The 27,070-nt window shown below is 37.7% G+C and overlaps 2 protein-coding genes and 1 long non-coding RNA gene across 3 annotated transcripts; all 3 read right to left on the reverse strand.

Moving 5' to 3' along the window:
- Positions 1-2,338: 2,338 nt before the first annotated feature.
- Positions 2,339-8,305, reverse strand: LOC130238500 (uncharacterized). The gene is made up of 4 exons (XM_056469541.1): positions 8,217-8,305; positions 7,554-7,651; positions 6,498-7,428; positions 2,339-6,466 (listed from the first exon to the last, which is right to left on the reverse strand). The coding sequence occupies exons 2-4, from the start codon at positions 7,645-7,647 to the stop codon at positions 3,640-3,642; spliced, it is 3,852 nt and encodes a 1,283-aa protein (XP_056325516.1). The 5' UTR covers positions 7,648-7,651; positions 8,217-8,305; the 3' UTR covers positions 2,339-3,639.
- A 1,011-nt stretch (positions 8,306-9,316) lies between these two features.
- LOC130237148 (uncharacterized) lies at positions 9,317-11,231 on the reverse strand. The gene is made up of 3 exons (XR_008838520.1): positions 11,097-11,231; positions 10,797-10,899; positions 9,317-10,075 (listed from the first exon to the last, which is right to left on the reverse strand). It is a non-coding gene; the product is annotated as an uncharacterized LOC130237148 (long non-coding RNA).
- A 12,070-nt stretch (positions 11,232-23,301) lies between these two features.
- Positions 23,302-25,400, reverse strand: LOC130238508 (uncharacterized). The gene has a single exon (XM_056469551.1). The coding sequence runs from the start codon at positions 24,922-24,924 to the stop codon at positions 23,302-23,304; it is 1,623 nt and encodes a 540-aa protein (XP_056325526.1). The 5' UTR covers positions 24,925-25,400.
- Positions 25,401-27,070: the final 1,670 nt, after the last annotated feature.

Raw genomic sequence — 27,070 nt, forward strand, 5'->3', positions numbered from 1 at the left:
GAAAAATCTACTTTACAAGCTGTTTGGACAGACATATGTGTAGGTATAGTGTATAGACCATTATATTGGGGTGATATAAACACACCCAGTCCTTTTTCTTCAATTTAACAACATAAAAACGGTGGACCAATTGGAGCGGTTTTCAGATCGACCGCAACTTTACGTAGGAGTGCGGTCCCCCCGCCCACCGAATTGATTGACAGCTGCGTGTATTAACATGTCCCGGTAGTCACGTGTATAATCATATCAACAAGAGAGGACGAGCACAAAGCAACCGGGAATAAAAGGTATGTTCAGTTCGCTAGGATCATCAATCAACAAATGTGATCAAGAGTGAGTTTTACAAGTTTAAAATGTTTTAAAACAGAGCTTGTGTGTAATGAAGTACAGCGATTTACTTCATCAGCACAGCCGCGTGTCAGAACAATTATAAAGGAAGACGCTTCAATCCCGCTTTGTGGACGTTAAATCAGGTTTATTTTGTACATTAACATAACAGATAGCTATACAGCAGTGGAGATTAACCTGTAGCCTGTCACATTTGTGTGCAAAAAGAATGCAAAGCTAAAGCTAAACGAGCGCACTGTCTGTGTCTCTGCGCGTTGTGTCCGCGCTGTGTCTCTGTGTGTGTGTGTGTGTGTGTGTGCGTGTCGTGTCTGTGCTGTGTCTCTGTGTGTGTGTGTGTGTGTGTGTGTGTGTGTGTGTATCTGTGTGTGTGTCGTGTCCGCGCTGTGTCTGTGTGTGTGCGTGAACTTTGTAACGACCTTGTGTGTGACTCATTGTAGCAACTCTACAACAAATACTCATTGGTAAAGTTCTTACTGTAGTATTTCTCACAAACGCTACATAAGATCTTCTTCCTTTATGTCTGTCTGTTGTCTGAATCTGCCGAGGGAGGAGATTAGGGCACGCAGAAAGGCACGTAGAAACCATAGACTGTAAAATATATGGACGTAGCATCCGTGACGTCACCCATAGGTTTCTGAACACTGCAAAAGAAGCTACAAGTAGGCGCGGCCAACCGTCGCCATTTTGTTCGCGCGTCATCGCACCCACGGCAGGATACCAAACAAGGGCAAAGAGGCGGAGAGTGAGCGGAGCTACAGACACCTGCTGGCACTTTGCTTAGACCTGGCAGACAGACTTTACTTTGGGAGAAACGCTTAATACTTTATTACCTGCGACTCGTTTGTGTTCTGACCTCATGTGCTTGGCTGTACACTATATCAATAAAGTGTTTAGACTTTTAAAAACACTGTAGTAATACATTGAGCCGCTAAACATTGCTCTTATGACGTTTTTCAACAGGAGGAAAACGCGAATTACTTCCAAACACTTCAAACATAGTCTGTGTTAGTAAATGCAAGACTATTGATGAAATCCAGCACCACAGCACTGTATGATAATGCTTCGGATGACTGTTCTAGAGCCTACAGCTAATCAATGTCACGTTCTGGAGTGCTTTACGGGTCTAAAGAAAAGTATTAAGGATAAGCTGACTGTGTAAAGCCACATAAAACAAAACAAAAATACGATGAATATGCCGAGATCAGTGGCTAATCTGCCGGATTCAGCTGAGGTGAAGTGACGGCGACGAGCGAGACCTAACTGTCACTCAAGTGGCCACGCCCTTAATTATGCAAACCTAATATAACCTAATATAAAGGAAACGGATGAGTTATAAAAAAAATTCACCCCCCTCACAGTTGTCATGGAGGGTAATTATAGCTATATGAACCAAAATCGTTCTTTGTACCAGGCTGTAAACACCTTTTTTTCTGCTGTAAAGTTGGCCATTCTAACAGTGAGCTCAATTGCAATTTGCTCTATTATGGAGCCAGGACTTGCGGAATTTTGATGAATTGCAGTTTCAGTTACTTCCGTATTGGCTTCCCGAGGGAGAGCGGGAGGTTGCCGCTTGGTAGAAATGGTGGGTGGGGAGGACTATAGCCTTAAAGGAGCAGTACACCAAAACCGCCTCCTGGTGCAAAAATGTATAAATTAGAATTTAATAAAAGATATAATAAAAAATCTGATGGGTGTTTTGAGCTGAAACTTTACAGACACATTCTGGAGACACAAAAGACTCATGTTAAATCTGAAAAAAGGAGTAACCTAGGTGCCCTTTAATGCATAATAGGGGCTCTTTAACAAGATTAATTCACCAAAAGTTAAACAAACCACTAGCAAGCGGTCCAGGCTTCATTCCCGAACCATCAAAACTGCAAAAACCTCATAAATACCCATGATTGCAGATGATTAATCTGACACATCTATGTATTAATTTCATGGAAAACGCACAAAACAGCTTTTGATTGATAAACTTATTCTCTTTATTTGATGCAAAATAATAATCACAGTTTTAACATCCATATGTAGAATTAAAATGTACCTTTATTTTTATGAAATTAAAAAATACAAGCATATTATACAGCATTATACAGCAGTGATACTGTATAAGCTCTACTAAACACTGTATAAAAAAATGAAAATGTCAACTTAACAGTTCCAAGTTACAACGGGTTTATTCAATAAATCAACTTAAGGCAACAGTTTTACGCACTTTTTTGTAAAGTCAACTTGTCGCTTTTAAAGATGACAAACTCAGTTTACTCACTTTTATTTAAAGAAACAAACTGTTTTTAACGAAAATCATTTTCAGAAGGTCTTTTGCAGAAGATATAAACCTAATGACAAATTTATAGTGTCTAAATGTTTGCAAAAATCATTAAATGAAAAGTATTTGTTTAAAAGCTTCTAAAAAGGCATAAATGTCAAAGTAACTGAAAGAGCATATAATATAAACAAACATAATTCATTATAATGCATTCACTTCATGGAGCCATAGCTTGGTTGCTAGCACATCAGGATGTACATAATTATTTTCTTATACTCTACCTGACAAACGTCTTGTTGTCTATCAAAGTTTTACGAAGAACAAATAATAATTTGACTTTCAGTTGATCATTTGGTATCAGAAATGGCTTATATGAAAGGCAAATGCCTCTAGATTGTGCTTATTTTACCAAAATAAAACATGATCATGCCTTGATTTTTAATGATTTAATTAGGACACTAAGGTCTGACTTTGCTTAGACAAAAGTCACTTAACAGAAATAATGTACAGTATAGAATATAAAGTCATGGTGCAGTGGAAAAAGAATTAATATTGTGTGACTCCCATGAGCTTGGAGGACTGCATCCATACATCTCTACAATGACTCCAATAACTGATTAGTAAAGTCATCTGGAATGGCAAAGAAAGCGTTCTTGCAGGAGTTCATCAAGATTCTTTGGATTCATCTTCAATACCTTCTGGATACAGCTCAGCAGATGATTCATCTGAAAAATCTACCTTCTGCCACTTTTCCAAATGATCAACTAGAAGTCAAGTTATCATTTGTTGCTCTTACAACTGGGATCAACAACAAGACTTTTGTCAGTTAGTGTAAGTTAGTGTTCTGATCTTGTATATTTTTACAGCACATTTCATCTACATTAATCTTTATAACTACAATTTACTACAAAACTACAATTTGTAGTCAATTATTAACATGCTCTGGAAAAAGAATTAATGCTTGTTAAGCAACATCATGTTAAATGCAATTAAACTTTTCCTAATTATCTTTGAACTGACTTTCACTCCTTTTGATCGGATGCTTCCTTGTGGCTCTGAGACTGTAAAGCACTAACAGATTTTTTCATTTTTATAATCTTCAGGGCAACAGTCTTCATTCTCATCTCTCTCTCTGTAATGATGCTGCGCTCTGTTTCGAGCAAATCAACTCCTTTAGCAATCTTTTCCAGAATAAGAGTTTCTTGTTTCATTTTCTCGAGTCCTACAATACGGTCCTCAAAGCCAGGGGTTTTCTCCTCCTTCTCGGTTTTGATCAGAATTGCAAGATATTCAGCTGTTGAGAGAGATTTTGGCTTCAATGCAATTTCGTCCAGTCTTCTTATGCAATCAGAGGACAGTTTGATCAACTTCATTAGCTTGTCCTGAATTAAATGCATTTCTTTTTCAAGTGCATCAAGTATTTGCTTGGAGTCCATAAACTTTCCTTTTGCCTTCATGAAGTTGTCTTTTAGTTCTTTAATGGTTTTTTTCTCTATTGTCGTCTCATATGTCCACATGAACCTTTCCTTTGAATGAGCAGAGTAATGGCAGTTTTTAGGACAGATGATGCAGTGGTTGGCCTCCATCACAGCACAAGTTTGCACAGGGTCCGCTGCAGGCAGGAAGCAGTTGGAGTGGCATGTGAATAAACAGTTGTTGCAATTCATGGTAAAACAGTTCACCGGGGTTCTGTTTGCTTTTACCACCTCTACATCTTGCTCAAAATCCTCATTTTGTGCCATGTTCTCGTTCTCATTTTCCAAACATTGCTTGAATTTTTTTATCTCGCTCATTTTAGAGAGACCAGCAGATATTTGAGGAGTCAGACTTGCCATAGCTTTCTCAAGGCGCTCCCGTTCCTCCAGGACCTTTATGGTGAGCTTCAGATCTTTACTTTCAATGGCCCCCAGTGCCTTTAAAAAAGCCCTCATCTGTTTAAAGGTTTTATCCCAGACAAGCTTGATCAGTTTGTCATCTTCATCTTCATCCTCATCATCGTCTGAATCATTGTCTGAGGTTGTAGGCTCTTCTACTTTTTTGTCTGCATACATAGCTGAGTTGTTGAAACTGAAATGTGTTGGTTGTCCCTTTTTATTCTTTTGACAGGGCAGATCTGCTGCTTTGATGGCTTCGAGCACTGGGATCTCTTTACCATCAGCAAATGTCACCATAACTATGATGTTCTCTGCGATGTCTTTTCCAAAAGTGGATAAGATTGAGTCAAAGATATACTTCTGGTTGGCACTCAGTCGGGCAAGAGAGGCCTGGACAACAAAGCAGACGGCATCAATGTGATCGATTCCCAAAGGGCTGCAAAGAAAGCTTTTGAGCTGCTCTGTTATCAGTTTGTCATGTGCGATTCCTCTTGTGTCCCCAAATCCAGGTGTATCTACGATTGTGAGGGAGTAGGGAATTTGAAAGCCAGGCTGATTGTACAGCTCATAAGATGAGACTTTAGATGTCTGACTCTCTGCTTGTGAGCGATTGGTCACTTCATTGATCAGTTTAAAGCGATAGCCATCCTCCCACTTTACTCCCAGTATGTAATTGACCAACACATTGACCAGCGTGGTTTTTCCTGCTCCTGTTGATCCTAGAAGAAGAATGACTTTGTTTTTCGTATCCTCCACTTTTTTTCCAAATACATACTGATTAAAGTGGACACTTTCTACCATTTTGTTGTGAAGTGTCAGTGCATGGGTTGATGGATTTCCCTTTTTTATTCTTGAAGCTTGATTTAAGAACAGCTCACTCCCATCCTTGTTTGATGGTTTACTCTTAAAACTGGCTGAAAACATCATTTTGGGGCTCTGGAGACTCTCTCCATAATTTCCACATTTAGCAGAAACTCTGACAGTGTAATCTGTGTTTTCTTTCAGTCCCTGAAGAGTACACTCCCTGCTTGTACATTTCACAGCTTTCCATGGCTTTTCATTTTCCAGATCTTTTGTATATTCTCTGAACTCCAGCACATAACCAGTGACCAGAACATCTTCACCCACAGATGTGGGAACATCCCAAGCTACAGTTACAGACTCGGATTCAGCTCTTTTCACCGTAGGTGCTCCTGGAGGAGCACATGGACGAGTCTTAAAGAAAGATGTTGAGTCACTTGCTAGACTCACTCCTGGACGACACACAGCCTTACAGGTGAAACGATATTCTTTATTCGGCTGTAACTGCTTCACAGTGACCTGATCTGAAACCCCTTCAGTAAACACCTCTGTCCATTCAGAGCTCTGTGCAGACTGATATGAGATACAGTAGGAGGTCACAAACCTGACACCACGTTCAGGAGGATTGATTTGCAGATGAATGCAGTCATGTTCAGCACGCAAGACGACTGGTGTTGGTGGTTTTGAGGGAAGCTCAAACTGAGAGTTTAAGAGTCTGCCTCTTTCATACACATGAATTGAAGAAGCAGAGCTGAGTTCATCTGGGATTGATGCGATGCAGAATTCAATCTTCTCTCTTTCTCTATTGGCTTCTTTGAAATCTAGGAAGGCCTGTATGGTTTCCCTGGTAAGTGCAGTTACATTTCCTGAGGAAAACCATTTCTCTGTCTTCTTTGAAGAGTTTTGATCATAACTTTCTTGCTCTCCATTGTTGCGTGCTTGATTTTTCAGGTAATTCTCCAAGTCTGAAATGTACGGTTCATTTTCATCTAAGGAGGAGAGCGCAAAGGCTATGACATAGTCACTGGATGGCTTCAAGACAACCTTGTCCAAGTCGTTGCTGGAAGAACAAACAGGAACATCTTTCATGATGTCGAGGTAAGATCTGACAACATTCATCTCTCGCTCTCGCTCTTGTAGATACTTGTTTACCAGAGCGCCCTGAAATGGGGATCTTTCTTTGTCATTCAGAACATCTAACAAGCTCTTGTTCTTCTTTTCCTCCACCCCTGATAGATGGAAGAAGACTGCAGAGACGTTTTTGAAAAACTGTTTTATACTCCGAGCAGAGGTCTTTAAATTTTCTTATTTTGGTTTTGATTTCAGGGAACTGACTGGCGATGTTGTCCCTCATCAGGTCTTGGCAGTGAATGTCACAGTTATCCAGCTCTTCCATGATCCGTTGTGCACTTCGCACTAGACTGACACTGATCTCCCTGACTAACTGTGCAGCTTGTGAATCTAGTTTTGTCAGCGGGTAAAGCCACACGGTTATGGGCACAGTGTTCTCTCCATGTTCTCCCAGGAGTTTTGGCAGCTCTGAGTACACCTTGATGGCATCCACATAAGACACTGGATTGTTGTCCAGGGCAAAATCTCCATGAAAAGTGCAACTAAACTTATTTGTTTTCTTCTGTTCTGATTCACTCATGTTTACTGATGCCTCACCTTCAACTGATATTAAAGGAATGTTTTTGATTGTGGCTTGTAGCTCACCATGTATCTCTTGATGGTTTTCATTGGATGAAACCTCTCTGTCAAAAATGAAGAACGCTTGAGCTCCGTACAGTAGACCTGTAACAACATGTGTGGCCGAGCCCTCCTGCAATACATTGCAATGCTTTATGTTCCCTGCTCCCAGATGCTCCATAGTTAACTGCTCAAAACGTGAGGTGGTTCGATATTGTAAGGTCACTCGTGACTGATGTTTAGATTTCTTTTTATTATTTAAAAAGTCTGCTGACCCTTTCACTTTAACTAATCCACCTAGAAAGCTGACTTCAAGAGATGCAGAAATATTCAAGGCTTCTGCTTTGTCTTCGCTTGAATCTGAGGCAATGATTTTGAAGTCAGTATTGGGCTGTGGCCGTACATTAATATTCTTCTGCAGCATCTCAGCATCCCAGAGAGTGATTCCTTTCAGAAAATTGTATAAGTTAGCCCAATATAAGAAATAGTGTTTAACAAAGTAATAACACCGTTCATTTGAATGGTTTCCTTCACTGTGTTATCAGTAACCATACCCAAGTGCTTTTTATTACCTGGAATGAGGACATCTCTTCGGCAGTCATAAAGCATACCCAGCTGAAATGGTCGGCCAAGACTTGCCAGTTCAATGGTCTCGGTTGCAGACATTTTTCTAGTGAAAAGTTCATTGAGTTATGATAAATGTTCAGGTTTACTGAGCCATCTGACCAATCAGAGCAGAGTGGTCTCTTAGGTATATTCTGAGAAAACGAAAGTGCTTTTAGACCTAAGAAAGCTATAAAATAATTTAGAAGACTAAATCAACAACACTTTTACTAATATTATGCTATAAAACAAGTATGTATTCATAAAATACAACAAACTTATCCTTATTGTAATGCTTCTTAGATCATTCACTCAGATGCCTTCAAAAACTGAACACAACATATCTGTCTATCTCATCTGTGATAGTTTTTAAACAAAGATTAAGCTTTGGTTTGGTCAAAGGACATGGTAGTTTGTTAAATCATATAACATTTGAGCATTGAAAACACATGGCAGCTTGCCTTCACTTGACTTTTATGAAAGAAATATACATCGTAGACACCTTGTTTGTGTGGTTACATTTATACTCAATATATAGTTTACTTTTGGCTAAAAAGTGTTTTTTAAATTCCCTTTTTAATGAAATTTTCAAATACAGAATTGATTAAAATATTGTAATTTAAGCAACATACCTTTCCCCCCACTATTTTACTTCAGAATGTTCTTTCCACTTCTGGCTTAGACACGGTTCATTTACATCTGAACTCTGCAGTTTTATATATCAAAGCCACTCCTTGCAACTCTGTGATTGGGTAGACAAGATACAGGTTATCTGCCTTCTTTCAGAGTTAATATCTGTTAATAAGCAGTAGATACAAAATCTATAGCCATCCTTTAATGTTCATGTAAATAAAATGCATTTGCAAAAACTAAATAGGCAAAAGGTTTGTAGTTTTAACAGTTACTTGTACCAATGCAAAATGTCTAATCAGGTCATAATGTCCTGGCAACATGAGCAGTTAGATAACTAAACAAAAGCAATTCTACAGTTTTACTTTCACTTTAAGTTGTACCTTATCCCTACTTGGGATTTATAGTGCTTCAACGTGTTTTGTAAATCAGTAGTTCTATGACCATTGACCTGCCATAAACAGAAAACGGCAGATTTAATAGTATCAAGGTGCATGGCAGTTATGAGTTGTTTTAAGCTTTTTTTTTTTTTGTGATGTACTGATACAATCCATCTGCTTCACATTTCCCATTTAAAAAAAGAATTTAAAAAACACACATTTATTCATGATAATAACAGATCAACATACCTCTTTACCTTACCTTTACTTATTTTGCATCAATAATACCAAAACTATTTACAGGAGAAATGGGATGTGGAAGCAATAATTACATTTAAATGAAATCTTAATGATTTATAGCAAGAAGACATTGGGTAGAAGGGGAGATTTATACTCAATCCAATTGCAACAAAAGCCAACAAAGTGTATCTTTTTGGTTATTTGAACATAATGTAATTTTACCCATAATTAATATATATTTCAAAATGTCAATGCAATCCTGGATTTGTTTTGGCTTAGGTTTATACCAGCATCAGTGTTTAAAATCTTTACTAAAATTGTATGCATATCTTTACTAAAGCATCAAAGATTAGGACATATATGTGAAAATATATGTATATGAAAATGAATGAATATACCCAAAATATGTGACAGTGTTTAACATTGTGATCACAGGAGTTGTACTGTTTTCTGTAAAGAGAAATAAAAAAAAATCTCATCACTACTTTGTTAAAGCATTTTATTAGGCGTCTTTTCACAAACCCGCAAGTATGATGACAACAGACATTGATTTAGTTTCTCTTTTACATAGATTACATTGTCATGCAATCAGTGATTTAATATAGGTAGATAGTACCCTTTGTAACTCGTGTTATAAAAGTGTATCATGTTTCAAGGTCACTTCAGACAAAACAATTGCGATGATAGTTTCTTATTTTAGGTGAATACACAAAGTACCTTTTCATCACATCACTACTGTTCTGAAGTTACAGTGGAAACAGGAAGAATATTAATATCATGTTTTGAATTCAATACAGTTTCGCAGTTTATCTAAAATATTCTTAGATCTGAGTAAACAATGTTACAGTTGTTTTTTTTTTTTTATTTATAGTCTAATAACAGTTATTTTCTCTATGGTCAATTAAACAATAAATAGCTCCCATTGAAAAAACGTTTTCCCTAAAAACCTGTTGACGGAAACTGTAGTTGTTGTTGATAACTTTTTGTTAAGTTTTATTTTCTCTGTGAATTCTGGTCTTTTCTTCTTGTTCTCTGTTTCTGTTCTCCGTGTCCACTCTTCTCCTTTCATCTTCTGTTCTTTGCTGAAACTCTTTTTCTTGTTGTAGTTTTTGAACTTCTTTCTCGAGTTCTTGCTTTTTTGCTTGAGCTTCATTGCGTTCTCGCTCTGCTTTTTCAGCTCGTGTATTATTACCCCCCATTTTCAGTCTACCTTTCAATGCTTTGAAGAATTATAAGGGATGCTGTAAAGGAGAGAAATAAAGAACTTTGTCACAAAGTGAAATAATGTTCTTTAATGTTACAGAAGCACAATTTTTTTCATGTTCATTGGATTCAGGGGCATTTGGTGATCTTCTAAACTCAACCACCCCCCAACCACACACGTTTGTTTTTGTGAATTGTGGGGACATTACATAGGTTTTCGTTGTTTTTATACTGTACAAGCAGTTTTTTTTATTGCCCTAACCCTAACCCTCACAGGAAACTGTACAGTTTTACTTTCTGAAACAACTCATTCTGTGGGAATTAAAAGATTTTTGAGAAATGAGGACATCAGCAATGTCCTCATATTTCACCGCCTTCTTGTAACACCTGTGTCATATATATGTCATTATACAAATTTGTGTCCTGATGTCACAAAACACGTACACACATATATTATAATATAATATAATATAATATAATATAATATACAGTTCTTTAATTTAAGGGCTAAATAGAATGTGGTTATGTTGAACTATCATTATTAACTGAAAATCAATGCTAGTTTTACCATACTTGCAACTGTTTACTTTTAGCAACCAAATTACATTGAATAAAATACAGATTCATTCACTTGCATTGTTTCAAAAAAATAGCTTTAATTTACTGTAAAATCTGAATCTAGTGATTACTTGACAAAATACTTTTTACTATTATAACCTAATCTTCAACAAAAAGAAAAATTTGACACATTTGTATTACCTGTTCTCCTTCGGTAGTTTTTCAATGTCTTTGCACTTTCTGAACGCAGCTGGAATTTATGGACTCCTAGAACACGACACCTTTTTAGAGCTGTGCTGGAATACTGTGAACATTGATAGTTTGTGTGGGTGTGTAAAAGAGTGAAAGAAAGAGAAAGAGAGAAGGAAAATTCCATATTAGATCTCCTTTTTTGCCCGCATTTCTACATTCTTAATTGTAGTAATTCTAAAGCTGCCTGTTTTACATTTTAAAGGTTATTTTAGAAATACGTTTTGAGAAAAGCAATGACAATTTATTTACCTTTGATAGCACTGTATATCTGCTTGATTAAGGCTTGCCTCATGTAAATAAAGTTCCGCTGCTGGATATTTCTGCACACTGATGTTGACACAGTGCTTGCTAAAACTGACTGTACAGATTTGATCTTAATTGTCATGCAAGGGGACTTTCACATGAAAGAGTGTTGTCAGGACAAAAAAACATCAAATGTCAAAGTCCTTTAGTTTTATGATTTAATTGCAAGGGTTTTTCCATATTAGGGAGTGTGTGATATGCATGTTTAAATAAGAATTTATTGCAAGCACAACTACAAAAGGAAAGGATTCAGTTGACCATAAAAAAAGATTATTTAATTTCAATTTATTGAGTTCAAACTGAAAAAGAAACATGTAAACACATCTAGTGTTTAAAATCTTTTTCTTGTTATAACTTAAAATAAATGTTGTCTATAAGTTCTTACAAGCATCTGACACTCTCCTCAAACCTTAAACTGTTAGTGTACAAAAAAGTTAAGCTCACTGTATTCTTTGTTTGTACTGCTTCTTTCAAATCTCACCAAATATATTCAATCTTTGCTTAGTTGGCTCCTGGTCTCTCTCTCTCTCACTTTAATGTTATAAATCTATACACTACCTATCCAAGTTTTACGAAGAACAAATAATAACTTGACTTGTAGTTGATCATTTGGCATCAGAAGTGGCTTATATGAAAGGCAGAGGCCTCTAGATTATGCTTATTTTATCAAAATATGATCAGGCCTTGATTTTTATTTAATTAGGACAGTAAGGTCTGACTTTGCTTAGACAAAAGTCTTGTCACTAAACAGAAATAATGTACAGTATACAATACAAAGTCATGGTGCAGTGGAAAAAGAATTAATATTGTGTATGACTCCCATGAGCTTGGAGGACTGCATCTATACATCTCTGCAATGACTCAAATAACTTATTAATAAAGTCATCTGGAAAGGCAAAGAAAGCGTTCTTGCAGGACTCCCAGAGTTCATCAAGATTCTTTGGATTCATCTTTAGTTCCTCCTCCATCTTACTTCAGACATGCTCAATAATGTTCATGCCTTGTGACTGGGCTGGCCAATCCCGGAGCACATTGACCTTCTTTGCTTTCAGGACTTTTGATGTGGAGACTGAAGTATGAGGAGCAGCACTATCCTGCTGAAGAATTTGCCCTCTCCTGTGGTCTGTAATGTAATAGGCAGCTTTAATGTTGTGATACCCCAGGCTGTTGATGTTGCCATCCACTCTGCAGATCTCTCGCACGCCCCCATACTGAATGTAACCCCAAACCATGATTTTTCCTTAATCAAACTCGACAGATTTTTGTGAGAATCTTGGGTCCATGCAAGTTCCCGTAGGTCTTCTGCAGTACCTTCTGCCACTTTTCCAAATGATCAACTAGAAGTCAAGTTATTATTTGATGCTCTTACAACTGGGATCAACAACAAGACTTTTGTCAGGTGTATATGTCACAGCCTGTGTCTTATTCTCTTTTTCTTAAACTCTTCAAAGGTAATTAAAAAATAAATAAATGTATATTAAATATTTTAAATGCACACGCTTATACATCAAGGACTCATATTCATACTTTAAACTGGTACATGTTAGGACATAAAGTATACATATTAATAAAAAGTAGTGCCTCAGTAGCAGCTCACATTGTCAAATGTTAACAGTTGCTTAGTTGTGTGTGTGTGTGTGTGTGTTCACACTCACAGTCAGATTCCAGTGTGAATTGACTGGATGATAACATGACAGCACAGAGCACATTGTCACACAGAAATAAACAAGGAGACAATATTTATGCACTTTTATTTAGAAGTTGATGTTGATCTAGAGTGAAGTAAAATATTTATTCTGACTGTTCAGACTGGTTTGCACATCCTCACTGGTGTGTACAGGGGTCGTGAACTGCTTTTATTTATACTGTTCTCCACCTATAATGTTATTAAAAGATTGACTTCAACAACATAATTTAGTAAAAGTTTTTGTCTGGTCAACCCCCTTATTGGATAACACATGGTTTAAATAGTTGTGATATTCATTGATGCTGCACACTGGTGGTGGATGAGGAGATCCCCCCCCCCTCCCCTCATTGTGTAAAGCCCTTTGAGTGCCCAGAAAAGCGCAGTATAAATGTAAGGAATTATTATAATTATTATTATTCATTCATTCATTTTCCTTCAGCTTAGTACCTGATTTATCAGGGGTAGCCACAGCAGAATGAACCGCCAACTTCTCTGGCATATGTTTTACCAACACAATCTCACAGTAATTTGTAACTTTTTGATTTAGCGGCTAATTCATATGAATACGATTTGCTCATCCCCAATAATGGTTGGGTTTAGAGGCGGGGTTGGGTGCCACCTGCCACGCCTTCTTTTTAAAATCATACGTTTTGTATGACTGAACTGAAAAAGACTAAAAGGCTGAAAAGTCTGGGGTTCTCTCCTAAGACTGCTGCCCCTGCGACCTGGCCCCGTAAATGGGATGAAAATGAATGAATGAATGATATCATCAATATTTTAGAAAATACTATGTGGAATTGTGTCTAGTTTGTAAATGAATCAATGGCAAAATTAAGTAAACCAAAAGATAAATTTTTTATTGATGTGGCCTGGAACTGCACATTTGCTTGTCTAATTACTCTAAATTAGAGCTAAATTAGCTGTAATATAGGAGGAGGCTGGGTCAATCCATTTTGCTACATAATAAAAAGGGCACATTCCACAATTCAGTATAAAGATGTTTTTTTATGATAATGAGAAAGTTTTGTTTTTCTGAAATTGATGTTTTTGTAGTACAATAACCATTACAAGTCAAAAGACCAAGCAAATTTAGATTTCTCAGTTCATGACCCCTTTACATTGGGCCACATTTTCTTGTACATAGTCATGCTTTCTGGACGTTTTCCATTTGGCTTCTCTGTTTGGACTAGAAATAAGTTAGTGACTCAGAGTGAACACCTTAGGAAACACAGCTCGCAGGAAGACCCGAACAAACCAAAATAAACAATCCCTCAAATTCCCAAATAAATATACACAACAGAATAGACCATTTGGTCTGTCTCTTTCCACTGAGTTTTTCAATTCAATGAGTTTTACATCCGTTTGTTTTCTTTTTCTCTGAGAAATCCTGTGGAACTGTTGAACCTCATTTGAAAAATTGCAGAGACGTTGCTGTCCTCGTCTTCATGTACATTCCTGAACATTCTTTGCTCAAGCAGTTTCACTTTGTGTTCACTTTCATTTGATTGTTAATAATAATTTGACAGAATTTGGTGTGTATGTCCATAGAGCTGTGTGATATGCCCCCAAAACATCTAATCTATCTATTATCCATCTAATCTATTTTTTTACTAATTAGTTATAGTCTATATAAATCCCTATATAAATCTCATAATTTGGATTAAATAATATATACAAAAAAATACTTATAGTACTTATGCTCCAATGAGACGATATTCATATTAAAGGCTGTAAAAAACAAATATGGTGTACTTACGTAAACCATAAAGGCTGCTACACATTATGTCCCAAAAAGGTTGACACATAACATTCTAACAATGTTACATTAAAATCTAGATGCAGGAATAATGCCAAATAAAGTTAAATCATTGATATTGTCATTGTCACTTAATAGTTATTTGTTATTAAGTTTAGCAGAAACTCACATCCAGACAGCTCATTCACTTCTGACAACAAAATAAAAAGATTCTAATGACTTCCTAACATTTAGAGTTGGCAAATCTGTGAAATTTAGGTTAGGCATCTTATTAAACAATGCAATTAGCTTGTCTGTCAGCATCTGACACTTCAAACTATACTTGTTAACTATATATTACAATTTATTTTAGTCATTAATAAAAACATGACTCCTTTTAAGAACTAATTGGATTTTGCACCCCTCAGCAGCTCACTCTCGTGTCCTCTACTATTGTAGCTTAAATCATACTATTGCTAATTGATGTAAGCAATCTTTCCTCATACCATATCATATAAAAATATAGATATATCTTGATTCAATATACTAACCGGACCTATATGTTCGTTGGCTTTTAGACCTCTTCGTCAAAATGAAGCCAGATTAGCCAGACAGATCTTGATCATGAGATATTTCCTGCCTGCTTTCCCTGTTGGCACAGTAATGAGTGAGTTTATATTGTATGTTTCCTGTGTTTGGTGGTCTTGTTTATTAAGCTGAAGTGATTGAGTGGCTGCACGTGTAGCACCGCTTAAACTAGAGTTTAAACATCTAATCTGGCACCATCAAAGCCTGACTATTCACTAGAATTACAATCATTTTTTTTCTCTTGTCGAAAACCCTTTACATTAGGGCGAATCAGTAAAATAATAACTTATGCAAGCATCAATGAACTGTAAATTGTTCTGGATTAGTGAAAGATTTGGTAATAGTAAGTAAGCAATAACTAAAGAGCCAATTTGCAATGTCAGTGTTATGCCGCGGTCACACTAGAGTTTGAACTTGCGAAATTCTGTCGTAGGGCACTGTGAAAAGGGGCATGATTAAACAAGATGATTAGACACAAGCTTGCGTTTCTGGTCTGTATTATTTGCATGCGTATGAATCGGAGTCCATGGAGCTAAAAGTGCAGTGTGACCGCGGCTTTAGTTAGCAATGGTTGCCACCCCTAAAAACACTGCTCATGTTTTTTATTTCAAGACATTTGTCAGGTTTTTGTAATCAAACCGCAGCTGTGTGTAGTTTTTTTGTCCATTTTATTTAGTCTTTTTTGTATGGATGAGAATTTTGACAGTTACTGAAATAACTGAAACCATTCAGCAAAGCGATATGAAATTGTAATGCAGTCCAAAAAACTACTTCAACTGTAAGTTTATTGGAAAATTGCTGCTTACCTTAGTATGTAAATCTTATACTGAATAAGTCATACATTAAAATTACTGATCATAAACATGCTATTTGTACAAATTTGTGATCAATCATTAAATTCCAAAGGAAGAAATTAATCAGATTCCCATTTTACAGCAGGTACATATAAATATATCGAATTATCTGTATTAAACGGCTCCTATTTTACTCCTTTTACAATATGTAAGACACGTCTTTGGTGTCCCCAGAATAAGTCTGTAAATTTTAGTTGTTTTCCACATTTTATGAACAAAAGTTCCCATTCCCCTATAATATTTAAACATCAGTCTATTTCAATCACCAAACTCACTCCAAGATACATATAACATGACCAATTTTGCAATTACTTTCAATTAATAGTGAAAAAAAAAACATTTATATTCAAGTCGTGGTTCACGTTACACCGATTAGCATATAATGCTATTATCTCTGTATCAGAGATAAGTGCAATGCACTTCACAACATTTGCATATATTTGATACATTTCTATGTATTTCATACGTAAAACGGGGGTAATAAATAGACCTGGGCTAGCTAATCAAGCTTTTACTAGGCTTTCTTGAAAAATCCGTGCAGGTATGTTTAGACAAGCTAGAGCTAAAATCTGCAGGACACCGGGTCTCAAGGACTGAGTTTGGACACCCCTGCTGTAAATAGTTTGTTAACTTCTTTTTTTTTATTAGTGAATGCTTTTTATTTTACTTTACGAAGATAAAGTTTCCTTTAGAATCAGAAAGAGCTTTATTGCCAGGTATGTTCACACATACTAGGAATTTGTTTTCGTGACAGAGCTTCTACAGTGCAACAGAATTACAGAGACAGGACAAAAAACAGATAATAAATATATTTAAAAAAAATAGAAGTAAGTAGTGAGTGCAAATATACAGATTGACAAGTGTATGTACATGTTTATTACTATATACAACGTTATATGTGCAGCTGTTGGTTTCGCAATTATTATCATCAAGTGTTCATGAGATGGATTGCCTGAGGGAAGAAACTGTTTCTGTGTCGGGCTGTTCTGGTGCGCAGTGCTCTGTAGCGTCGACCAGAAGGTAAAAGTTCAAAGAGGCAGTGTGCTGGGTGTGAGGGGTCCAGAGTGATTTTGGCAGCCCTTCTGCTCGCTCTGGATAAGTACAGTTCTTGGGGAGTAGGAAGGGTTGTACCAGTGATTCGCTCAGCAGTCCGAACTATTCGACGTAGTCTTTGGAGATCGTATTTAGTAGCTGAGCTAAACCAGACAGTTATTGATGTGCAGATGACTGATTCAATGATGGAGGTGTAGAACTGTTTCAGCAGCTCCTTTGGGAGGTTAAACTTCCTCAGCTGACGAAGAAAGTACAGCCTCTGTTGAGCTTTTTGACAATGGAGTCAATGTGAGTGTCCCACTTCAGGTCCTGAGAGATGGTGGTGCCCAGGAACCTGAATGACTCCACTGCTGCCACAATGCTGTCCATGATGCTCAGTGGGGGGAGAGCAGGGGGGTTTCTCCTGAAGTCCACTATCATCTCCACTGTTTTAAGCGTGTTGAGCTCCAGGTTGTTGTGGCTACACCAGACAGCCAACTCCTTAACCTCCTGTCTGTAAGCAGACTCGTCACCGTCCTGAATAAGGCCGATAAGTGTGGTGTCGTCTGCAAACTTCAAGAGCTTCACAGAGGAGTCTTTTGATGTGCAGTCATTCGTGTACAGGGAGAAGAGCAGTGGGGAGAGGACACACCCCTGGGGGGCGCCAGTGCTGATTGTGCGGATGCTTGATGAGAATTTTCCCAGCTTCACCAGCTGCTGCCTGTCCGTTAGGAAGCTGTTGATCCACTGACAGACAGAGGTGGGCACAGAGAGCTGAGTTAATTTGGGCAGGAGAAGTTTTGGGATGATAGTGTTAAACGCCGAGCTGAAGTATACAAACAAGATCCTCACATAGGTCCCTGGTCTGTCTAGGTGTTGCAGAGCATAATGCAGTCCCATATTTACTGCATCATCCACAGACCTGTTTGCTCTGTAGGCAAACTGAAGAGAGTCCAGTGAGGGTTCAGTGATGTCCTTCAGGTGGGCCAGCACCAGTTTTTCAAAGGACTTCATGACCACAGATGTTAGTGCCACCGGTCTGTAGTCATTTAGTCCTGTAAGTTTGGGTTTCTTTGGGATGGGGATGATGGTAGAGCGTTTGAAGCAGGAGGGCACTTCACACAGCTCCAGTGATCTGTTGAAGATCAGGGTGAAGATGGGGGCCAGTTGGTCAGCACAGGATTTTAAACAGGCTGGTGTTATAAAATCTGGGCCTGGTGCTTTTTTCCTCTTCTGTTTCCGGAAGACCTGGCGCACCTCATCTTCGTTAAACTGTAGGGCAGGTATGGGGGAGGCAGGGGGTGGTGGAGGTGTTAATGGTGGCGTGAAGAGCAGTTCAGAGTGGGTGTGGGGGGTTTTCTCAAACCGGCAGTAAAACTCATTCAGGTCATTTGCAAGTCGTTCATTGTCTACAGTGCTGGGGGATGGTGTCTTGTAGTTTGTGATGTTTTTCAAACTTTTCCACACGGATGCTGAGTCGCTGGAAGAGAACTGACTCCTTAGTTTCTCAGAATAGTTCCTTTTTGCGACTCTGATCTCCTTTTCCAGTGTGTATTTGGCCTGCTTATACAAGGCCCTATCCCCATTCCTGTAAGCAACCTTCTTGGGCTGACGTAGCTGTCTGAGTTTTACAGTGAACCATGGTTTGTCATTGTTGTATGTGAGTTGAGTCCTGGTAGGAATGCACACGTCTTCACAGAAACTGATATAAGATGTTACAGTCTCTGTGAGCTCATCCAGATCGTTTGCAGCAGCTTCAAAAAGTGAGGTCGAAACAGGCTTGTAGATCCCGCTCTGTTTCGTTAGTCCATCTTTTCACAGATCTTAATACAGGTTTGGCTGTTTTCAGTTTCTGCCTGTAGGTTGGAATGAGATGAATCAAACAATGGTCAGAGTGTCCCAAAGCTGCTCGTTGGACGGAGCGGTATGCATCCTTTATTGTAGTATAGTAGTGATCCAGTATATTTCTGTCTCTTGTGGGACATGTTACATGCTGTCTATATTTTGGCAGTTCACGGGACAGTTTTGCTTTGTTTAAATCCCCGAGAATGATTAAAACAGAGTCCGGGTGTTGTTGCTCTAACACCGTGATCTGGTCAGCTAGTTTCTGTATCGCCAGACTCGCGTGCACGAGCGGAGGAATGTAAACACTGACGAGGATGAACGAGCAGAACTCGCGCGGGGAGTAAAAAGGCTTACAGTTAATAAACAGTGCTTCGAGATCTGGACAGCACATCTTCTTTAAAACTGTTACATCTGTACACCACCTTTCATTGATGTAAAAGCACGTCCCGCCACCGCGTGATTTCCGCGTTGATTCTTCGTCGCGATCCGCTCTGAACAGCTGATAGCCCGGTAGGTGAAGCGCGTTGTCCGGTATGGTGTCGTTCAGCCAGGTTTCCGTGAAACACAGAGCAGCTGAATGCAGAAAATCCCTGTTTGTCTGAGAGAGCAGAATGAGTTCGTCTATTTTGTTGGGTAGAGAGCGGAGATTTGCTAGATGAATGCTAGGCAGCGCGGTCCGAAATCCGCGCTGTCTGAGTTTCACCAGCGCGCCTGCACGCTTTCCTCGTCTGCGCGCTTGAAAGCGTTTGAGTAGCACCGCGGCTCCGCCGACTACAATGTCCAACAGAACATCAGATAAATCCAGGTATGGAAAAATATTCGGTGGTGTATGTGCCCGAATGTCCAACAATTCGTCTCTGGTGAAACTAATTGTAGGAATATGACTCGAGACAGGACAAACTAACAAAAACACAAACACTACTGCAGAGTACGACACGGAGGCTGCCATCGTCATCGGCGCCATCTTGGATCAACTGTCTGTAATCAACTGTCTTAAATATTGTTTAAATATTATTTAAACAAATTATATATTTGATTTTTTTAATATAATTATTGTTCAAAAATTCTAGGGGTTGTGATGCGGTGGCACAGTAAGTAGTGCTGTCGCCTCACAGAAAGAAGGTCGCTGGTTCGAGCATCGGCTGGATCAGTTGGTGTTTCTGTGTGGAGTTCACGTGGGTTTCCTCTATGTGCTCCTGTTTCCCCCACAGTCCAAAGACATGCGGTACAGGTGAAGTGGGTAGGCTAAATTGTCTGTAGTGAATGAGTGTGTATGGATGTTTCCCAAAGATGGGTTGCCGCTGGAAGGGCATGCGCTGCGTAAAACATATGCTGGATAAGTTGGCGGTTCATTCCGCTGTGGCGACCCCAGATTAATAAAGGCAAGGCAAGGCAACTTTATTTATATAGCACATTTCATACACAGTGGCAATTCAAAAAAAAAAAAAGGGGGGGGGGGAAGGGACTAAGGTGAAAATAAAATAAATGAATGAATGAATTCTAAGGGCCCCCAAATCCCTAAAGTCCGCCCCTGCCAATAACAAGACAAGAACTTGAGCTGCTGTCTGCATGTAAGGCTGTATTGACACCTACTATCAGCAGCTCTAGATCACTCCCTAGTGGACACTCTATGGATTACACATTTGTTATTTGGATTGATCATTAAGTCGTTTTCTTTGGGGATAAATCATCACCTTTAAAAGCAAGATGAAAACATATCCAGTTGTGTAAATCATATTGATTTTAACTTCTTTTTGTATTTATTTAATATTTATTTATTTTTATGTAATAAAAGCGATTCAGTAGTATGTTTTAATGATCATATTGATCTTTTAACCACTACACATTCAGTAAGAAATGTAACATTTAATAGATAAAATATTTCAAGGCGGGCACAGGTTACGGATTTTGTGCCTAAACAAACAAACAAACAAACAAACAAACAAACCAAAAAAGCTTTCTACGGCACAGTGTGGTAGAAGTCATAAACGTCTGGATTTTAATAAGAAACATAGATGCAAATGCTTTTAATCATGTTATTTTGCTATGCGAAACTGAGGAAAAACTGATGACAGAACTGTTTGTTGTTTGGTTTGCCAAAATTGTAATGAGGTCAGAGAGTAATTTCTACCTACAAAGAGAATAAATATTCAACCTGTTTATTATTACTTTTTCAAAACACTCTGTGTGATTTAATACGGTAATGAATGTGTATATGGCAGTGTTGATGTGTTTGGTCTTGGCAGCATAGATCTGCTACACTGCTGCTGCTCTGATTATTGGTGCAGAGTAAGCATTGAGACTTTTGCTGCCAGTGATTATACACTATTTCTTAAAAATGAACATAATTGTTTATAGCATGTTATAATTATGAGTAATAAAGCAGTCTTGACAAGTTACTAGAGCTGAAATATATGCAAATATTATTGATTAAGACCTACAAATTAAACTGAATATTGATGTTGATCAAAAGAGGTCCATGGTTTGTGAACTACACAATAACACAAACTGAAATACCATTTAAATACATTAGAATAATGAAATTAGCCTATCATGTCATTGGTGGTTTATTTAATGTTGGTTTTTTAGAATAAAATTTAAATGAATGAAGCTCTCAGGGGGTTTATTCTGACAAATTGGTCAGGTGAATTGTATGTGCTGTGTTTGTGTGTGTATTGGGTTGATTCTAACTTCCCGACAATAATCTATGTCGTCAGGACTCTAAGCACACCTAATGAGATTCACCTCCCCCTTAATGAGGCTGATAATCACTGTTTGACTACCACCTCACACTAATTGTCAGCAGATGATTTGTAAAACTGTATTGTGCTGGTATTTTAAACTAATGTTGACGAAAGTAAAAAAAAAAAAAAGCTTTATCTAACAATTGTCTAACAGTAACACATAACTACAGCACACTGTGAGGTGAAGAACTCATATACAAAGAAATGTTTTTTGTGGAATTTTAAGTTTATTTATTGCCATTAATTTTTTTACATTTCAAGTACATTGTTTATTTTCCTGCCATTTTATTCCAAAGCAACTTGTTTACAAAGTTACCATCTTTTTTCATCATTATTTAGGAATACACCATCATTGCATTTTTGTGCCAGTAACCATTAAACAATTATTTTCATATTTTGTCATTTTCATATATTATTAATGGCTAAATTCTATACACTTTAATCTATACTAAATAAATTTTAGGCAAATTCAGACTCCCATTTACAGTCAATATAATATCAGTGTGGAAATAGAGCTTTTATATAGTAATCTTCTTGAAAGAGTAAAAAATGTATTACCAGGGATGGGCAAAATACATTTTAAAACAAAATACCAAATATCTTAATTTTAGGTGTATCAAAATAAACTACAAAATACAGCAGCCACAAATGTATCAAAATAAAATACTGTATTTTGTATTTTAAAAATACTACAAAATACTTTTACAAAGGAGCATGACATTTCTTTAAAAATCTTCCATCAATTAGGCCTATTGGATTAATCCCTTTCCCATTAAACTGATTTAGTGAGGTAAACAATCTTTGATAGCAAATGTGGCCAATAAAATTGCCATCATCTCTGTACAATGATTATTCGCCCTCTTAATATTTTAAAAGGGTATAAAATAAAAATTTAATATATTTTTTTTTGTTCACAGAATTGTCAGAAATCTAGTTTTTTTTGCTGTTAAAATCTTCAATACTCAATATAAACACTAGGAGTTTTTGATTATTAAATATTTGTGTTTCATATGTTGTGACATCGTAAGGCTTACATCTTTCCTCTTTATTAACTGTACAGTGGACCTACTGATCAACTACTGGCATCCGGTGGGTTTTGCTGTATGCAAAGATGACAAGGTTTATGTAAAGCAATATGCAGTTCAGTAATAATAAAAACAAAAATAGATAGCTTTTTTCTGATAATTATGCTCCAGTACATAAATGTTTCATTCTTTTTATCCTTTAACAATCTGAATTTCTCATCAAAAGCAATTTTATTCACCAGTCCTGCAATGAACATTATTTTGGTACACTGTCTTGTTCTTCAAGGAAATTCAGTCTGTTCTCTAGCCAGCATTGCATACACCAAACTTTTAATTAATCTAAACAGTTGCTTAAACTTAAAGCAATTTATAATAAAATTAATATTAATAGAATCAGTTTACCCAATTTACTGTTTATTAGATGAAAGTTATTTGTTAGTGGCACATTTTTTAAATTAATTATAATATTTTAGTGTATTAAACTCAAGCAAATCATTTTTATGACATTTTAATCAGGATAATGGTTGTATAACTATATTCTTAATAATTTTTTATATATATAAGAATAGAGGGTTTTTTTCTCCCCTTTTCATGAACCATGTAAAAAAGTTCACATTAAAATATTTTTGTTTTCAAAGTTTTCAGCATTCAGTTGCTGGATCATCTTTATCAAGTAGATTTTCTCCTCTTGCTATCTTTTCCATGAGTATCATTTCTTTTTTTATGTTCTCAAGTCCAACAATGCGGTCTTCAAATCCAGGACTTCTTTCCTCCTCCTCTGCTTTGATTAGGATTTCAATATATTCAGCAGTGGACATAGATTTTGGCTTCAAAGCAATTTCATCCAGTCTTCTCAAGCAGTCAGAAGACATTTTGATCAGCTGTTTTAGTTGGTCCTCTTTTACTAAGAATTCCTCTTCAAGTGAATCAAGCATTTGCTTTGAGTCCATAAACTTTCCTTTTGCCTTCATGAAATTTTCTTTTAGTTCTTCAATAGTTTTCTTCTCAGTTTTTGTTTGATAGGTCCAGTTGTAATGTTCTCTTGAGTGAATGCTTTCATGGCAGTTTTCAGGGCAGACAACACAGTAGCCAGAATCATCCAGAACAGCACAGGTGCACACCAAATCTTCTGCTGGAAGGAAGCAGTTGGAGTGACATGTAAAGCAGCAGATGTTGCAATTTGTTGTGTAACCATTTACCGCAGTTCTGATTTTTTTTGTCACTTGTACTTCTTGTTCAAAATTTTCATTTTGCTTCATTGTCTCACTTTCATTTTCCAAAAATTGCTTGAATTGTTTTATCTCATTCATTTTGGAAAGACTAGCAGATATTTGAACCTTTAGACCTGTCATGGCTTTCTCAAGGCGCTCCCGTTCCTCCAAGACTTTTATAGTAAGCGTCAGATCTTTACTTTTAGTGTTCCCCAGTACCCTGAAAAAAGCCTTCATCTGTTTGAAAGTTGATTTCCAGGCACTCTTTTTGTTTCTGACCAAGTCATCCGAGTCATCTGAGTCATCTGAATCATCTGAGTCATCCGAGTCATCTGAGTCATCCGAGTCATCTGAATCATCCGAGTCATCTGAATCATCCGAGTCATCTGAATTTTTCTCACAAACAGATCGTTCTCCTTTTTTGTCTGCAAACACAGATGAGTTATTAAACTTGAAATAGATGGGTTGTCCATTTCTATTTCTTTGACAGGGCAGATTTGCTGCTTTAATGGCTTCTAGCACTTGTATGTCTTCACTGTCCACAAATGTTACCAAAATAATTATGTTCTCTTCAATGTCTTTGCCAAAAAGTGACAAGACTGTGTCAAAGATATACCTTTGAGTTGCACTAAGGCGGGCAAGAGAGGCCTGGACAACAAAGCAGACAGCATCGATGTGATCAATTCCCAAAGGGCTGCAAAGAAAGCTTTTGAGCTGCTCTGTTATCAGTTTGTCATGTGTGATTCCTCTTGTGTCCCCAAATCCAGGTGTATCTACGATTGTGAGGGAGTAGGGAATTTGAAAGCCAGACTGACTGTGCAGCTCATAAGATGAGACATTTGGTGTCTGACTCTCAGCCTGTGAGCGATTGGTCACTTCATTGATCAGTTTAAAGCGATAGCCATCCTCCCACTTTACTCCCAGTATGTAATTGACCATCACATTGACCAGCGTGGTTTTTCCTGCTCCTGTTGCTCCCAGAAGAAGAATGACTTTACTTTTCATATTCTCCACCTTAGTTCCAAAGTCATACTGGTTAAAATATTGATTCATTTTTTCTTTTGAGTGTAGATTGAGTGCATGAATTAGAGGATTCCCCTTCTGTATACATGAAGATTGACTTAGGAACAACGTACATCCAACTTTACCTAACAGTTCATCATCAACTAATGCGGAAAACGCTATTTCAGGACTGTAAAGACTCTCTCCATAATTTCCACAGTTAGCAGAAACTCTGGCTGTGTAATCTGTGTTTTCTTTCAGTTTCTGAAGAGTACACTCCCTGCTTGTACATTTCACAGCTTTCCATGGCTTTTGCTGATCTTTTGCGATTTCTCTGAACTCAAACACATATTCAGTGACCAAAACATCTTCACCCACAGATGTAGGAACATCCCAAGCTACAGTTATTGATTTCTTTTTAAATTCTTTACCAATAGGCGCTCCTGGAGGAGCACATGGACGAGTCTTAAAGAAAGATGTTGAGTCACTTGCTAGACTCACTCCTGGACGACAAACAGCCTTATAGGTGAAACGATATTCTTTATTCGGCTGTAACTGCTTCACAGTGACCTGATCTGAAACCCCTTCAGTAAACACCTCTGTCCATTCAGAGCTCTGTGCAGACTGATATGAGATACAGTAGGAGGTCACAAACCTGACACCACGTTCAGGAGGATTGATTTGCAGATGAATGCAGTCATGTTAAGCACGCAAGACGACTGGTGTTGGTGGTTTTGAGGGAAGCTCAAACTGAGAGTTTAAGAGTCTGCCTCTTTCATACACATGAATTGAAGAAGCAGTGCTGAGTTCATCTGGGATTGATGCGATGCAGAATTCAATCTTCTCTCTTTCTCTATTGGCTTCTTTGAAATCTAGGAAGGCCTGTATGGTTTCCCTGGTAAGTGCAGTTACATTTCCTGAGGAAAACCATTTCTCTGTCTTCTTTGAAGATTTTTGATCATAACTTTCTTGCTCTCCATTGTTGCGTGCTTGATTTTTCAGGTAATTCTCCAAGTCTGAAATGTACAGTTCATTTTCATCTAAGGAGGAGAGCGCAAAGGCTATGACATAGTCACTGGATGGCTTCAAGACAACCTTGTCCAAGTCGTTGCTGGATGAACAAACAGGAACATCTTTCATGATGTCGAGGTAAGATCTGACAACATTCATCTCTCGCTCTCGCTCTTGTAGATACTTGTTTACCAGAGCGCCCTGAAATGGGGATCTTTCTTTGTCATTCAGAACATCAACAAGCTCTTGTTCTTCTTTTCCTCCACCCCTGATAGATGGAAGAAGACTGCAGAGACGTTTTTGAAAAACTGTTTTATACTCCGAGCAGAGGTCTTTAAATTTTCTTATTTTGGTTTTGATTTCAGGGAACTGACTGGCGATGTTGTCCCTCATCAGGTCTTGGCAGTGAATGTCACAGTTATCCAGCTCTTCCATGATCCGTTGTGCACTTCGCACTAGACTGACACTGATCTCCCTGACTAACTGTGCAGCTTGTGAATCTAGTTTTGTCAGCGGGTAAAGCCACACGGTTATGGGCACAGTGTTCTCTCCATGTTCTCCCAGCAGTTTTGGCAGCTCTGAGTACACCTTGATGGCATCCACATAAGACACTGGATTGTTGTCCAGGGCAAAATCTCCATGAAAAGTGCAACTAAACTTATCTATTTTCTTCTGTTCTGATTCACTCATGTTTACTGATGCCTCACCTTCAACTGATATTAAAGGAATGTTTTTGATTGTGGCTTGTAGCTCACCATGTATCTCTTGATGGTTTTCATTGGATGAAACCTCTCTGTCAAAAATGAAGAATGCTTGAGCTCCGTACAGTAGACCTGTAACAACATGTGTGGCTGAGCCCTCCTGCAATACATTGCAATGCTTTATGTTCCCTGCTCCCAGAAGCTCCATAGTTAACTGCTCAAAATGTGAGGTTGTATGATAATGTAAGGTGATGCGAGCCTGATGTCTAGACGTCTTCTGTACATTTAAATAATTTGCTGACCCGTTTACAGTGACTAATCCACTTAGAAGGCTGGCTTCAAGAGCTGCAGAGATATTAAGAGCTTTTACTTTGTCTTCTCTCGAATCTGAAGCAATGATTTTGAATTCAGTGTTTGCATTTTGATGTACATTAATATTCTTCTGCAGCACCTCAACATCCCAAAGGGATATCCCTTTAAAAAAA

The sequence above is a fragment of the Danio aesculapii genome, chromosome 2 (genome assembly GCF_903798145.1).
Source record: "Danio aesculapii chromosome 2, fDanAes4.1, whole genome shotgun sequence".
Classification (NCBI taxonomy): Eukaryota; Metazoa; Chordata; class Actinopteri; order Cypriniformes; family Danionidae; genus Danio; species Danio aesculapii.

Bases quoted from the DNA above. Each gene is read 5' to 3' on its own strand.
- LOC130238500 (XM_056469541.1), bottom strand. From the start codon at position 7,647: ATGTCTGCAACCGAGACCATTGAACTGGCAAGTCTTGGCCGACCATTT. The intron at 7,429-7,553 runs GTAATAAAAAGC...ATTTTCTGAAAG, and splicing joins AAGAGATGTCCTCATTCCAG to GAATCACTCTCTGGGATGCT. The intron at 6,467-6,497 runs GCTTGTTAGATG...TGACAAAGAAAG, and splicing joins GGAGGAAAAGAAGAACAAGA to ATCCCCATTTCAGGGCGCTC.
- LOC130238508 (XM_056469551.1), bottom strand. From the start codon at position 24,924: ATGAATCAATATTTTAACCAGTATGACTTTGGAACTAAGGTGGAGAAT.